The 15,983-nt window shown below is 45.0% G+C and overlaps 1 protein-coding gene across 1 annotated transcript in view; it reads left to right on the top strand.

Moving 5' to 3' along the window:
- Nucleotides 1–15,983, top strand: part of MUSK (muscle associated receptor tyrosine kinase) — a 127,440-nt gene that overhangs the window by 61,171 nt on the left and 50,286 nt on the right. Inside the window, exons 4-5 of the mRNA XM_075280346.1 lie at nucleotides 5,199–5,326; nucleotides 6,338–6,479. Of these exons, the coding sequence (XP_075136447.1) occupies nucleotides 5,199–5,326; nucleotides 6,338–6,479 (270 nt within the window). The remainder of the gene's footprint in view (nucleotides 1–5,198; nucleotides 5,327–6,337; nucleotides 6,480–15,983) is intronic.

The raw sequence follows: 15,983 nt of genomic DNA, 5'->3' as shown, positions 1-15,983 counted from the left end.
AATATGTTGCAGGCTGCCAAGCTACAGAGCCAATCCCAGGTTATGGCCATTATCACACATGACAACATGCCTGGGCCCAGGTGCAGTGGCAAAAACCACATTGCCGTCTCATCGAGGATGGCATGACTCACTTTGTAGGCAGTGTGCTGTCTGGCCCCCAAGCTGATGAGCTTCAGCACGGCCCGCTGACGTCTCCCCACACCAGTGTTGCAGCGTTTCCAGCTCGTAGCTGGGGTCAATTTAACAGCGGAGGAGGGTGGTGTTTCAGCCCTCCTCCCAGGAATGTTGTGTGGGGAGACAAGTCAGGCCACCACATTTTGCGACCCGGTCCACGCCTCAACTACATTCAACCACTGTGCCCAAATTGAAAGGTAGCGTCCCTGTCCGCATGCACTTGTCCATTCGTAACTGGTCACATGGAACTTTAGGGCTAAGCGCTGAATTTAGGGACCGCCTCATGTTTGGGGGAAAGTGCTGGTGTGGACGGCACAGTGCGGTGGCGCAGTAGACACTCTGCCCAAAAAGGGCAGAGTGTCCCCCAGCCGGGATTCCAACATCTCCTGGGCCAGATTTCTTGAGATGAGGCCGTTGAAGCCTTGGGCATGTGGGTGGGTTGCGCTGTACTTTAGCATGAAATGAAAGGCTTGGGAGATGGGGAGTTGCTGGGAAGAGGCGCATGATGGCGCGGGCAAAAGGAGAAATGGCAGGAAAAGGTGAGGATAAGGGTGAACTCCCCAAAGTGTCAGAGGCAGATGTGGAGGTGTCCTGGCTCCTGGTCTGGACTGCAGCGCCAGCCCTGTCAACAGTGGAAGAGGCAGTGGCCGCCAGGCCAAACGACGATTATCCTGCGCTTGCTCTCACCCACTGAGCCCAGGGCTTGCCTTCCAAATGATGGCACCCGCAAGAGGTGGTGAGATTCCTCTCCGCAGATCTCCAAACCATCTTGGACTTGCAAATTGCACTAAATTTGTCATGTAACTGACATGTATATGATGAGTCTATCCATTGTCTGTTCATTTTGGTGAAAGTCAGCCTGTCAGCTGACAGACAGCTGTGCTTGTCAGTGATGATGTCACCGGCTGCTTGTACCCCCAGTTTTTGCTGCTTAGCTTGCCTCCACATCCACACTGCTTTTGCCCCTACACATCACCCCTATCCATGCCTGTGCCTCTAGCCATAAGTCTGCCACCCATGGAAACTCATGGTGCAGAAAGTGAGGGAGCTGACTCTGAGGAACCCTTGGGTTTTGTAGCTGGTACTCCATCAAAGGTCTCTGCTGCTCACACACCCTGCTGAACATACGGTATCTAGGGTTAGAGCGTGTGGTGACCTCGCACAACAGTAGGTGCTTCAGGCAGATGTAGGCCTTGCTGGAGTGTATTGCGGCTAGCTCCAGGTACTGTAGACTTGGGAAAGTGGGTGTCCAAGTGCCGCACTTTCACCCTTAGCTCAGCTAATTTGGGGTATGTTTTTAAAAATCATTGCACCACTACATTGAACATGTGGGCCAGGCATGGAACGTGTTGGAGGCTGGCAAGCTCCAGAGCCCTCCAACAAGCTAAAAAACCTGGCCCCAGGGGCAGCGGGGATAAACAAATTGCCATCTCATCCAGGATGGCATCCCTGACCTCAGAGGCAGTGTGCTGTCCGTCTCCCAAGCTGATGAGCTTCAGCCCAGCCTGCTGACGTCTCCCCACACCAGTGTTGCAGCGTTTTCAGCTCGTAGCTGGGGTAAATCTAACAGCGGAGGAGGAGGAGGGTGGTGTTTCAGCCCTCCTCCCAGGAATGTTTTGTGGGGAAACAAGTCAGGAAAATTCTTGAAACGGGAGAGTTTTGCATCTTTGCCCTTGCTGCCTATGGACATCCCTTTGCCTCTAGCCACCATTTTCCCTGCTTTGCTTGCCTCCACATCCACACTGCTTTTGCCCCTAGACATCACCCCAGTCCATGCCTTAGCTTGTACCCCCAGTTTTTCCTGCTTAGCTTGCCTCCACATCCACACTGCTTTTGCCCCTAGACATCACCCCAGTCCATGCCTTAGCTTGTACCCCCAGTTTTTCCTGCTTAGCTTGCCTCCACATCCACACTGCTTTTGCCCCTAGACATCACCCCAGTCCATGCCTTAGCTTGTACCCCCAGTTTTTCCTGCTTAGCTTGCCTCCACATCCACACTGCTTTTGCCCCTAGACATCATCCCTATCCATGCCTCTTCCCCTAGCCATAACTCTGCCACCCCTGGAAACTCATGGTGCAGAAACTTTGGTTGCTGACTTTGAGGAACCCTTGGGTTTTGTAGATGGAACTCCATCAAAGGTCTGTGCAGCTCACACACCCTGCTCAAGATATGGTATTGTAGGGTTTCAGCGTGTGTGAATGACGGACAACAGCCTGTGTTTGGACAGATGTAGGCCTTGCTAGAGTGTTTTTAGGCTAGCAGCGACTCCTGTGCACTTGCAAAAGTGGGCGCACAAGCGCCGCATTTTCAACAGTAGCTTCGGTACATTTGGGTATGTTTTTAAAAAACTTTGCACCACTAGGTTAGACGTGGGCCAAACATGGAACGTGTTGGAGGCTGGCAAGCTCCAGAGCCGCTACCAGGTTCCAGCCATTATCACAGGCGTAAAAATGCCAGGCCCCAGGTGTAGCAGGGAAAAAAAAATGCCATCTCAGCCAGGATGGCATCCCTGACCTCGGAGGCACTGTGCTGTCTGTCCCCCAAGCTGATGAGCTTCAGCACCGCCTGCTGACGTCTCCCCACACCAGTGTTTTAGCGTTTGCCGCTAGTAGCTGTGGTGGAGGTTGCAGCGTCGTAGGGTTTCAGTCTACTCCTGCCATGAATTTTGGCCTGGGAGAGGAGATAGGCCACCCCAGTTTGCACCCGGGGAACAGACTCCACCACATTCACCCTGCCTGTCATTAAAGATAAGCACTGCAGCATCCCTGACCACAGGCGCTTGTCCAAGTGTCGGTGGTCAAGTGGACCTTGCAGCAAAGCGCGGAACTAAGGGCCCACCTGATGTTGAGTGACACGTGCTGGTGCAAGGCGGGGACGCCACACCGGGAGAAGTTGAGACGGCTAGGGACGGCATAGTGAGGTGCCACAGTTGCCATCAGGTCCGGGAAGGCGGGAGTTTCAACAAGCCGGAACGCCAACCTCTCCTGGGCCAGCAGTTTAGCGATGTTGGCGTTCTAGGCTTGCGTGGGTGGGTGGTTAGCAGTGTATTTCTGCCGGCGCTCCAATGTCTGAGAGATGGTGGGTTGTTGTAAAGAAGCGCCTGATGGTGCCTTTGATGGTGCAGGAGAAGGAGATAAGACAGAAACAGGGGAGGATGAGGGAGAAGTCAACAAAGTGGCGGAGGCAGATGAAGTGATGTCCTGGCTCGTCCTCTGGAGTGCATCGCCAGCACTGTGAGCAGAGGCAGTGGCATGAACGGCGGGCGACGTTTGTCCTGCCGTTGCTGCCTGCCACTGATTCCATTGCTTGGATTCCAAATGACGGTGCATTGAAGTGGTGGACAGGTTGCTCTTCTCAGGGCCCCTACTCGATTTCGAGAGGCAAATTGTGTAGACGACACTATATCTGTCCTCGGCGCATTCCTTGAAAAAACTCTACACCTTCTAGAAACGTGCCCTCGATGGGGGAGTTTTTCTGGGCTGGGTACAAAAGGGAACATCTTCGGACATTCCGGGTCTGGCCTGGCTTCGGCAAAGCAGCTGACCTCTGCCTCTGGACATGTCTCTGCCTCTAGCTACCCTTTTTGGTGCTGCACCTGCCTCAACATCCACACTACTTTCCCAGCTTGACATCTGCCTTGTCCAGGTGGGGTCGGTGTCCTCGTCGTCCACCACCTCCTCTTCCAACTCCTGTCTCGCCTCCTCCTCCTGCACAATGCGCATGTCAACTGGCTGCCCTGACAGCAACTGCGTCTCATCGTCGTCGATGAGGGTGGGTTGCTGGTCATCCGCCACCAAATCGACCGGAGATGGAATGGAGGAGACTCTAGTGTTTGAGCATCTGGACACAGATACTCGTCTGTTAGGTCCGTGGAATCGCGAAATGGAGGGGCAGGTTGCGGTACAGTCAAAGGAAGGGAGAACAGCTCTGGGGAGCAGGGACAGTTGGGGTTATTGTTCTGAGAAGATTGGGAATTTTGGGTGGAAGGAGGACAAGACTGTTGGGTAAGAGGAGGTAGAGGCTGACTGGCTGGTGGACAATGTGCTTTAAGCGTTATCCGACAGCCATTGCAAGACCTGTTCCTGGTTCTCGGGCCTACTAATCTTTGTACCATTCAGCCTAGTTAATGTGGAACTTTTGTGCAAAGCGCAGAACTTAGGGCCCGCCTGATGTTAAGGGACACACGCTGGTACAAGGCTCAACTCACCCTAAGTGCCAAAAACACTGCTGGTGCAAGGCTCTACTCATGCCAAGGGCCTCAATCTCTGCTGGTAGCTCAGCTTAAGGTCATGTAACTTTGTTTGGAAGGGCTCATGTTAAGGGCTAGAAAAGTGAATTTTGGAAGGTCTTACCACATCACACACACACACACACACACACACACACACACACACACACACACACTCAAAATGACAGTTAAGGGTGAGGGCTTTTGGAATTCCCATTGCCTATTCCATTTGTGGTTGTCATGGGGAACGTGATTTAAAGGGGTGGTTGTTACTGTTTGTTGAGCTTAAATTGGGGTTTGTGTCCATCCATTTGGGGAGTAAAGAAGGTTTCCAGGTATTTTCCCACTTTGATAGAGGTTTTTTTGAATGTGGAAAGTGTGTAGTTGTTAGGCAGTGATGTTGGGGTAATAGAGGGTCTTTGGTGTGTTAGATGCCCCCAGGCATGCTTCCCCTGCTGTCCCAGTGTCATTCCAGAGGTGTTGGCATCATTTCCTGGGGTGTCATAGTGGACTTGGTGACCCTCCAGACACGGATTTGGGTTTCCCCCTTAACGAGTATCTGTTCCCCATAGACTATAATGGGGTTCGAAACCCGTTCGAACACACGAACATTGAGCGGCTGTTCGAATCGAATTTCGAACCTCGAACATTTTAGTGTTCGCTCATCTCTAGTAAAACATGTTGATTGATAAAAAAAAAACAAAAAAATATATTTTGTTCAGCACTGTATATAGTATTTCTAGGTTTGTAGGTGCTTTAATTTAGAATTATTGTCGGTTTTCAATTATGTTTCAGAGCCAAAAATTACCCGCCCACCAATGAATGTAAAGCTTATAGAAGGAGTAAAAGCAGTCCTCCCTTGCAATAACCTGGGAAATCCAAAACCTTCTGTTTCCTGGATTAAAGGAGAAAATGCTGTTAAGGTAAACAATGGAAATTGGAGTTACTAAATATTTCAGGGAGGAATATGCAAATCTGTCCCCCAAGATGTAAATAGGGAGACCGTGTAGCTGTTATGCTGCCCTCTATAGGAAGCACCCTGAACATCATGCCCGACTTTCCCAGAAGCCTTTACTGCAGAATGTGGGATTTTTATCAAGTTAGTTTCTCAGCTACGGACAGCCATTTCGGTCTGGTTGGACCTCGTCAGTGCAGCGTAGAGAGAACTGACTTGGCCCCACATAACAATGTGTTTTTTTCCCTGCATTTTTTTCCCATGTATTAAATATATACTTTGCTGGTGAAAAAAAAGGCAGCATCTTTTTCCGCAGTAGGGAAAAGCTCACTGTGGATAAGGGATAAGTGTCCATAACCCTGTAATGACTTTAACCCATGCAGACATACTGTACCTGAAGAAATGTATAAACTACGTACATTATGAAAGAACATATCTGTACAATATATTGAAGCTGTGCAAAGATTACTATTAGGGGGCATTTACACTACCATTGGTGACCGTCAGCAGTGTCCGTTACAAGATTTTAGCAACGGACAATCAGAGATCCGTTAAAATTTCCATTCATTTCAATAGGATTTTATCTTGTGTTCATTGGAGTCCATTATTATCCTTTCATGTCCGTTTACACCCAAGTCCATTTTTTTCCAGTGGATAAAAAAAATCCTACATGCAGAACTTTTCTGTCCATTAGAAAAAACGAGCGGCAAGTGTCTGTTATTTTTTGTAACATTGAAGTCTATGGGCAATCAGTTACTGTCCGTTTGTGTCCATTATGATAGGTGTTTTTTTTTTTGTTTTGTTTTTCAAACAGATACCTTCATAACGGAATCCAACGGTAGTGTGAAACCTGCCTTAGCTAAAATATATCATTAGTTACCACCGTTGAGTTGCATATATATTATGTTACTTGATATTAACAGTACAGAAATGATAAGACCCAGAATAATTGCATCAGCAACTATTGCTATATTTGCAGGAAAATGCTCGTATCTCCATTTTAGATTCTGGAAGCCTGAGAATTCAGAAAGTACAAAGAGAAGATGTTGGTCAGTATCGTTGTATAGCTAAGAATAGCCTCGGAACTGCAATTTCCAAACCTGCACTACTGGAAGTGGAAGGTAACATTTACTTTATTATTTATCACAAATATAAAACGGCATAGCAAAATTCAATATAGGACTAAGCGGCATTTACTAGGAGAGAGCTTCTGTTTCTGTATTATATTAGACTTCTTGTGTGTGCTTCATAAATTTTAGTTTTCTGCTCCTTTAGACTCCCTTACTTCCTCTTGCTATGAGGCAGCTTCTATAAGGGGCGTAATGATCATGGTTTCAGGGAATGCGACTGCAACTGGGCCCTGCGAGGTATGGGGCCCATGGCCAACTGGAGATGGTACCACTATGACAGCAGTTGGGGAAAGCCTGGTTCCCTGACCAATATATGTATATTGTAAATGAAAAGCGGCCCTGGCATGTCGCTAGGCCCCTTTTCAACAGAAACTAGTCAAGGGGAGGTGACTTAAAATAATACATAGATATACTCACCTCTCCTGGGTTCAGCGTCCTCTCCGGTGATCTTCCGTCATGTGACTGAGGCTTGTGATTAGTCCCCAGTGGTCACATGGGGGGCAGTAGTGTAATGATGTCATGTGATGACTGAGGACCAATCACAGGCCTCAGCAGAGACATTGGGAAGATGGTGGAAGATGCTGAAGACAGCTAGAGCCAGGATGCCCAGGCAAGGTGAGTATTAGTGTTTGTTATTTTTATTCACCTTCCCTGGTCCTCCAATTATTATACTATGCTGCGGACATGCTGTGAACTCAAAAACTGTAACGTTTTTGTAAATCACAGCTTGTCAATTTTATCTATGGATACGTTGGCATTTTCCATATGGGTATGATAGTGGCAGAAAGTGAAAAGCGCCATCAAAATGAGAAGGCCTGCAATTATTCTATCTCAAACTAATGAAGAATAAAGAGTATGGTTAATATGTAAATGACACTACCATAGAGAGAAAGTACTAAGAGCAGATCGTATACATTACTTGAGGTCTTCTGCAGATCACTCCTTTATTTATAGTATGCTTTGTGTAAGGGAGCAGTAGAGGTAGGCATTACTGTGAACTGTTTATACAAGCCTGGCATTGCCAAGGCTAATAAAATCACTCAGTAAAAGGACTGATTGCTCTCCATCCATTGTATTGTTTCTTTAAGCAGTAATGAAAATGCAAATGTCTTACTTATTTCTGTTACAGTTTTCTAGTTTCTTGTTCCAATATCTCATGGGAAACAATAGTGTAGTGTCCATTTTGAATACTATATTTCTTAGTCTCAGTCTTATATTTCTCAATTTTTCTTTCTGTTTCTGACATGAAAAATAAATGAGTTTAATGCAGAATAAAATTTTAGACCAAAAGGGCAAAATGAGCTATTAAGATGGGAAAAAAGCTTTTATATATCTCACCAATACCCTTGCTGCCATTCTAAAACTTTTTGTGTTTCTGTTGTATTTTTTGAGCCAAACCTAGCAGAAGGCAAAAGCAGTAGTACTTCCTATATATTTCCCATTAATTTTGTATCCATTCCTCAATAAAAAACAAAGCTGGGTTTCCGCAATGTGGGGTCTCGGCCTAAAGGGGTTTTGTCATCTCAGGATTTCATCTGCCCTCCTGTCTCCTCTCCCCTTCACCTCCTGGTTTTCAGCTCATTCTTGCACAGAGTTCCTGCTTGTTGAAGTTTATACACAGGTCACTACTTAAGAAACTGCACTAGCTCTTCTCAGGGCTCAAAAACTGAAAGCTATATGTAGAAATTGAGTGAGAAGAGACTATAGATGGCAAGGAGCAGGAACTGAGTTGTCATTCTGACCTGTTAGCAGGTCTGTAACCTATGAACCATCTGTTAGCTAGGTTCAGCTCTCTCTCAGTGCTAAACAGGCCAAAATAGGTAAAGAAATATATTGGGTAAAACACTTCAGTTAGCTTAACTATTTAATACTATTCATTTACTTGTTATACAAATACAATGCATTATTGCAATATATTAGCAAAACCCTTGTAATTGACATTACAACCTCTCTGTGGCCACATATAGTATAAATACCTCCTGTCAGAGTATCTTGAAATCACTTTTTGTTCAATTCTGATTATGTCACTCATGTAACGATACTATATGAGGGGCCAAGAAGAAAAATAATGGAGGATTCTACTATACACTGAATGGAAAAAAGTATTAGGATTAGAGATGAGCGAGTACTATTCGAAACTCCCCGTTTCAAAGAGCACGCACCCATAGGAATGAATGGACGCAGCCGGCACGCAGGGGGTTCCGCTTCCATTCATTCCTATGGGTGCGTGCTATTCGAAACAACCGTTTCGAATAGTACTCGCTCATCTCTAAGGATATATCTCTTAATCAGTGAATTCAGGTGTTTCATTCAGTTCCATTGCCACAGATGTATAAAACCCAGAACCTAGTCATGCAGTCTAACATTACAAACATTTGTGAAAGAATGGCTTACTAAATTCCATCAGAATCTTGTAATAGGATGGCACCATTGCAACAGATCAGGTTGGGAAATTGCTTCCCTCCTTAGATATTCCATGATCAACTGTAATTGGTATTACTAAAAAGTGGAAGCATTTAGGAACCAAAGCAACCCTGTTAACTACAATGTTTTTGGAGAAGGAATAATGTTGGGATTTGGTTGTTTTTCAGCATTTGGCCTGTGCCCCATAGTTCCAGTGCAATTAAATATTAAAGGGAACATGTCAAGTGGAAAATACTGTTTAAAGAGCATGTTACAGAGCAGAAGGAGCTGAAAAGATTGATATATAGGTTTATGTGAAATGAACTACTGCCATAACAGCCTTAGCAGCTACTATAGGTGTGCCCCCTGCTGCTATTGTTTTTAATAGGCCATGAAGTGCTGGATTACTCCATCAGGTAACAGCCGCTATTTACCTACCGATTCCCTCTCCTGCAAGTTATAGCAATACATGGGTCAACAATATAGTACCTGACTAGGAGCTGATTGTATGAAACTAATCATGGTCATGTCTGCAAGCTTTTTTAGCTAGCACCTACAATAATACTAAAGGATTACACCTTTTCATTTTAATAGGTCTAGATTGGAAAAATAGGTACAAGTGAGAGACCTATGTTAAAGGATCTGTGTTAGAATGTCATTGTAACAACTTGTTAAGAATGTACTATAAATAATATACACAAATAATATTCACAAATAATGTAAATGTTGGAAATTTGAAATTATGTTAGAAATCTTTAAAATATTTCACAGTTCAATAATTCTAAAATGTCCACACAGTTCTGATCTCCTAAAAGTAAAAATTACAGTATATGAGACTAGAAAATAGTACAAAAGCTTTCAGATATAAAAGGACTGCAGAAGCTTAAGGCTAAGGCCTCAAGTAGCGAAACGCAGCAAAAAAAAAAAAAAAACTCTCTGGAAAAACCTGCAGCATAAAAGTGTTTTTTTTCTATATCAGTTTTCATTGCAATTTTGCAGGGTTTTTCTATTATTGTACCTATACAGAAAACAGCAGCATTTCCACAGGTATAATTAACATGCTGCAATTTTCAAAAACGTTTTCCGCAGTTTTTTTTTTTTTTTTTCTGCAATGTGTGGATGGGATTAGCCAGAATTCCATCCACTTTGCAGGTACTGTAAAACACGACATTTTCACAATGTGGGGCTTCAGCCTTAAGGGGAGCTACTATTGGGGTTGCAGAGGTTGAGGTTGCATCTGGGTTCTAGTACTAAAGGTTTGCTATAAATAAATCTGTAATGGACTGGGGGTGGAGTTGCCAAATAGTCACTGAATACTAGTGCGACAGCAGCCTTACAGGTGTTTTTATTGTATCCTAGGATTTTTATGATACCCTTCTACATGCTTTCTTTTAATTTTAACTATCACAATGAAATCTTAGATCTTAGACTCTGCCTCCTCACAGACGAGCCTCCGGCAGAACCAGCGTTGATTGGCCGAATGCTGTACACTGACCAATCAATGCTGGTCAATTCATTACTATTAGAAAAAGTCAGCTCCCTGGTAACAGCAAGGTGCCAGCTCTCCTGACTAGCAAGGACGAGCCTGCAGCAGAACCAGGGTTGATTGGCCGAATGCTGTACACTGACCAATCAATGCTGGTCAATTCATTCCTATTAGAAAAAGTCAGCTCCCTCGTAACAGCAAGCTGCCAGCTCTCCCGACTAGCAAGGACAAGCCTGCTGCAGAACCAGTGTTGATTTGCCGAATGCTATACACTGTATAGCATTCAGCCAATCAACGCTGGTTCTGAAGCCAATATTTACTGCCAATAGCTAGTAGTATTCGATCGAGTACGAATATTTCAAATACCATAGTATTCGATCAAATACCTACTCAATTGAATACTACTCGCTCATCTCTAATAATCAGTAGTCTCATTGGGTAAAACATCACTATTCATAACAGTATTATATTATGGTGTTGTCTAAGTTAACTTTTTCCAAGTAACCTGTTCTGCTCCATTTCTCGCAGGAAAGTTCTGGTCATAGTGATACCGTGTTCTCTCATATGTAAGCTTTATAAATATAAATGCAGTATGGCATTTTCAGATATGTAGATATAAATCAGTATATTCATTTATTTGCCAGATTTATGATCATCTTGTAGTATTTTTCTGCCTGCGTGTAATCAGCTTCAGAACTGAAAAAAGAGGTCAAGTGGTGTGCTGATATTCACAGCCAAAACCATTACAGTGAGTCTGACATTTCATGGGAGAATAAAGTTTCACTAAATGTAGAACGGAAAGAGACAGAAGATGCCACACTGTCCTGGAATGACATGACCTTCCGTTTTGCTCTGGAATGTCAGTTTGCTCAGTATAGCCCATAGACCAATATTTGTTCTGAATATAGAAATGAGTTTGACTAGAAATGGGTTCACACAGTACGGTGCCTCTGGATACAAGCTATCTACTTACAGTTTTCTCCCTGCTGGTTTATGACCGATTTTTGGACTAGAGTATTAGTGACAAGGCACATTTTAATAGCTTTTGATAAATTATTATTACATATATTATCATTATGGAGTGTCTGGGGTTTACACTTTGCTTCCACCTCCCCATTTGGAATAACTTTTCATAACTTCCCCAGAAGTCACAGCTGCCACTCCTCACACATCTTTAATAGTCACAGCACTTCCATTTCACTAGACAAAAAAGACTTTCTTTTTATTTTTTTTTTAGTTACAGTAACCCACTTTTCACTAGTGATCAAAGCATTGGCACCCCTTTACTTCCACCAAGTCCCTCCCCAACGTACCTAAATGTTAATAGATTTTCTCACTGAAAACATTTTAGCTTCTATTCACAGGATAACAGATAAATGTCTGAATGCTACGGGTGTGACCACTGGAATCCCCACTGATCACAAGAATGGGGCAAGAATGGGGCTGGCAAGTGCCCACGAGTGCCTTATGTCAATGGATTGGTGGGACACTTGCTTGGCCATCATTCCATTCCCATATTTGGAACTGCTGGAAATACCCATCCTTGAGGCCCCCATAGATGTCACTTACAGTGCTGCTAAGTGCCATCAAGGTCTCATACATGGGGTGGGATTTGTTCGCCCGCATGGAGGTCACCACAGACAGTGTCCTTCTGTCACCCACCACCTGTACTGGGTCCAGGGGGCTCCCCAGGACAGAGCTGGCCCTTCTGATCAGCCTGTCAAATCTATTTCTGTCCCTGGTTGATATACTGCTCCCCTAGCAGGCCACACCGAAAAAGATGGCTGAAGCAACCACAGAGTTGAAAAAGGACCAAAGAAGTGTCCCCTGGACTCCGAAGGCCCTCAGCCTTCTGAGCAGGTAGAGCCTGCTGTGACTCTTTCTGTGAAGCACATTCAGGTGATAAGCCCAGTCTAGTTTATTGTTGAGGAGGACACCCAGGTACTTATAGGTCCTGACTATCTCAATGCATGTTCCTTGGATCTCCACTGGGGTCGGAGAACTTCTCCGTTTGCTAAAGTTCACCACCATCTCCTTGGTCTTCCCAGCATTAATCCTGAGGTAATTCTGCTGGCACCATTCAACAAATTCCCAGTTTAAGTCACTGTATTCCCTATCGTCGCCATCAGTGATAAGGAGCATTGGTCAAGCATTCCATTCACGTGGGGCACTCTGGGGAACATGTAGGTTCCTGTTCTTCTGATTAGTGGGAGTCTAGCAGTCAGGCCCTCATTTATCACATTCTTTTATTAGTCCCTTTATTGCAGAACTTCTTTAAAGGGAACATGCCACCAGAAAATGACCTGTTTTTTTTTTTTTTTTTTTTTTTTTTAAAGCAAGTTTTATGTTAGAGGTTTTTTTTAAAGAATGAATGTAATTCTAAATTAATTTTCATGTGGAAAAAGGTGTTTTATTCAGGTGATCATGACATATATAATGCTAGCTTCACACTAGTGTTTGGGTTTCTGTCCTTTGGGTCACTTGGGTATCCAAAAAACAGAAATCCTATCCACTGAGAAAGAGGTTACACATGGAAACTCATGGACCCAATAGACTATAATGGGGTCTACCAAGTTTCTACCCAGTTTATGCCAAAAATGGAGAACAGAAAAGTCCTCCTAATGATTTTAAATGGAATGTGGGTACAGAGTCTTGAATTGAGACTCGAACGCTAGGGTGAACCTTGAATTCAGCGCACTATCGTCTTTCCCATTCTGTGCCCCCAGTGAAGAGCTATCGGTGCCCTTACCGTAGCTCTTCACTGTCAGAAGGGCGTTTCTGACTGTCAGGAATGCCCTTCCTCACAGTAGCGTCTATTGCGCTGTACTGTGAGAGGGGGCATTCCTTATCGCCCAGTGATGACACCGAATAGTGGTGAGGAATGCCCCCCCCCAAATTCGAGTACTATCAGGAGTAGGGGAGGCATTTCTCACTGCTCAGCATCATCGCTGGGCGTTAAGGAATGCCCCTTCTCTCAGTACAGCATAATAGACACTACTGTGAGGTGGGGCGGTTCTGACATACCCTTAAGTTACGCCCCTGTTAGTTGCCTTTAATTGTCCCTTTCTTTGCTTATCTGGACCAATACCACTATGAAGAGTTTATTGCATCATGTCTGTGTACTCAAGCTTACTATTCACTGTCGGTGCTTTCCACAGAGTAATAATGCCCCCTTTTGTACCACTGAATCCTTCATTGGCTGTATGCCTCTGGCCACCTGCTACTTTTGGCATTAAAAGGTTAATTTACTCCTTTCTAACAGAGAAAGTTTGTGAAACCTAAATCTTCTTCATGAGTCTCATTCCAGTACAGCAGAATGCAGGGGTAATAAATGTATGTTGAATAGACATCAAACAGAAACAGATCAAAGTACTTTACTGTATTGAAGGTACCCCCAACCCCCGATTTCTAGACCCAGTTGCAGCTTTGACCCCTATAGTTATGCCAGCACCCAAAGTTCATTTACTGTAATTAATACGCTCATGAAGACAACCTATTTTAACAGATTCCAGCCCATTCACAGGCATAACTCCCAACTTTTGAAGAACAGAAAGACGGACAAAATGTGTGGCGCGCATAGCGTGCAACAGCAAATTTAGCCCCGCCCACTTTTATGTTGACTCCGCCCATCCTCTTTCATTTTTCATGTGCCCCCACACAGTATAATCCTCCTACAGTCACCCGTACACTATATGTCCCCACATTATAATGTTCCCTCCAACTGCCCCACAGTATTAGGTCCCTTTCCTGGTGCACCAGTTTAAATATGAAACAGGAGCAGCTGGAGGGGGACAATAGCAGTGGGGGTAGTTGGAGGGGGACAATAAATTAATGGCAACTGACGTGGGACATTAAACTCAGGCAGCTGGAAGCAGACATTAAACTGTAGGTGTAGCTGGAGGGAGACATTAAATTGGGGGCAACTAGAGGCGAACAGGTCCCCCTCCAGCTACTCCCATGGTTTAATGCCCCCTCCGGTTGTTCCCAGTCTAATGTCACCCCCATTTAAGTGCCTCCTTCATCTGCCCCATTGCATGTCCCCTCCTTCATCTCTGCCCCCAGTTTCATCCCCCCTCCATTTCTCCCCCAGTTTCATATCCACTTTCATCTGCCCCCTGTTTCATGTCCTCTTCTCCATCTCTGCCCCCAGTATAAAGATACAGACAGACAGAGACACACACACATACACACACACACTCAGGGCTCGTTCACATCTGCGCCCGGTCTCCGTTCTGCAGGTTTCTGTTTCCTGCACAAAACAGAGGCAGGAGATGGAAACCTGCCAGCATGTTTCAAGCCCATTCATTGGAATGGGTTTGAAAGATGTCCGGCCGTGAACGGCGGTGAGCGTTTTATGCTCTCAGCCGTGAAACCGTTTTTGTTTAAAATCGGACACAGAGTCGGACATGCAGTACTCTGTGTCAGATTTAAAAACAGAGGCAGGATACGGAAACCTGCAGGACTCTTTCTCACCCATTCATTTGAATGGGTTTGAAAGCTGTCAGGCCGTGAGCGGCGGTGAACGTTTTATGCTCTCTGCTGTGAAACCGTTTTTTTTAATCCGGACACAGAGTCGGACATGCAGTACTCTGTGTCCGGTCTAAAAAAAACGGTTTTGCGGCGGAGAGAATAAAACGCTCACCGGCGCTCACGGCCGGACCCGGTCCGTGGTTTCCGTCTTCTTGCATGCAGAAGACGGAAGCCACAGAACGGAGACCCGAACGCAGGTGTGAACCTAGCGTCACTGGCACTCACACCTGGAACCGGTCTGACGTGTTTCCGTCTTCTGCATGCAGAAGACGGAAACCACAGAACGGACTGCCGAACGCTAGTGTGAACCTAGCGTCACACTCGCACTCTCTCCATCCTGCATCTTACATCCCCCCTTTCCCCCCTTCTCAGTACCTTACACATGTCTCTTTGTCTCTTCACTGCACGGGACACGGACACGCCCACCTAGTCACATGACCCTGATATGTTACACAAAGGTCCCATGCCAGTGAAACGTTCTTCCGATCACCAGAGCCTTTTATCTGTTGATCGGAAGAACGATTGTTTAGTAAAACATTAAAGGGACAGAGCGGGACATGCAGGGGGCTGTGCGGGACAGGGGTAGGAAAGCGTGAGTGTCCCGCCAAGTGCGGGACACTTGGGAGGTATGCACAGGTCCTATAACCCAAAATTACAGCATCAAGGAGATGTGTTGGACAAAGGCTTGCAGCTGTATTACAAATATCTGGAGAACATGCACAAGTTTAGGACTATAATCATTATTTCTAGAAGGTTTATGCAATATAAGTATCACTACACTTCTGTTATCACAAAATAGTTCCAGTTGCTCCACTTCTCCTACTTTTGTGACAAGCTACTCCTCTCCCTTTTACCCCTTACTTTATTGCTCCTTCATCTAGATATGTTTCAGACTTTAATATCGCAAAGATTTGAGAAGGAGGCATTTTGTTCTGATAAGTAATGTCACAATGTTTCTTATATTTTCCTGTACTATTGAGTAATAGAATTTGGCACAAAAACAGTGACCATTTATTGCATCAATTGCCTTTTTGTAGTGAGTTATGAGACTCAAGTAAAATTTTAACTCATCTACA

The sequence above is a fragment of the Leptodactylus fuscus genome, chromosome 1 (genome assembly GCF_031893055.1).
Source record: "Leptodactylus fuscus isolate aLepFus1 chromosome 1, aLepFus1.hap2, whole genome shotgun sequence".
In the NCBI taxonomy this organism is placed as follows: domain Eukaryota; kingdom Metazoa; phylum Chordata; class Amphibia; order Anura; family Leptodactylidae; genus Leptodactylus; species Leptodactylus fuscus.
The sequence above is the reverse complement of the archived record's forward strand: the minus strand, read 5'-3'. Positions and strand labels throughout refer to the sequence as shown.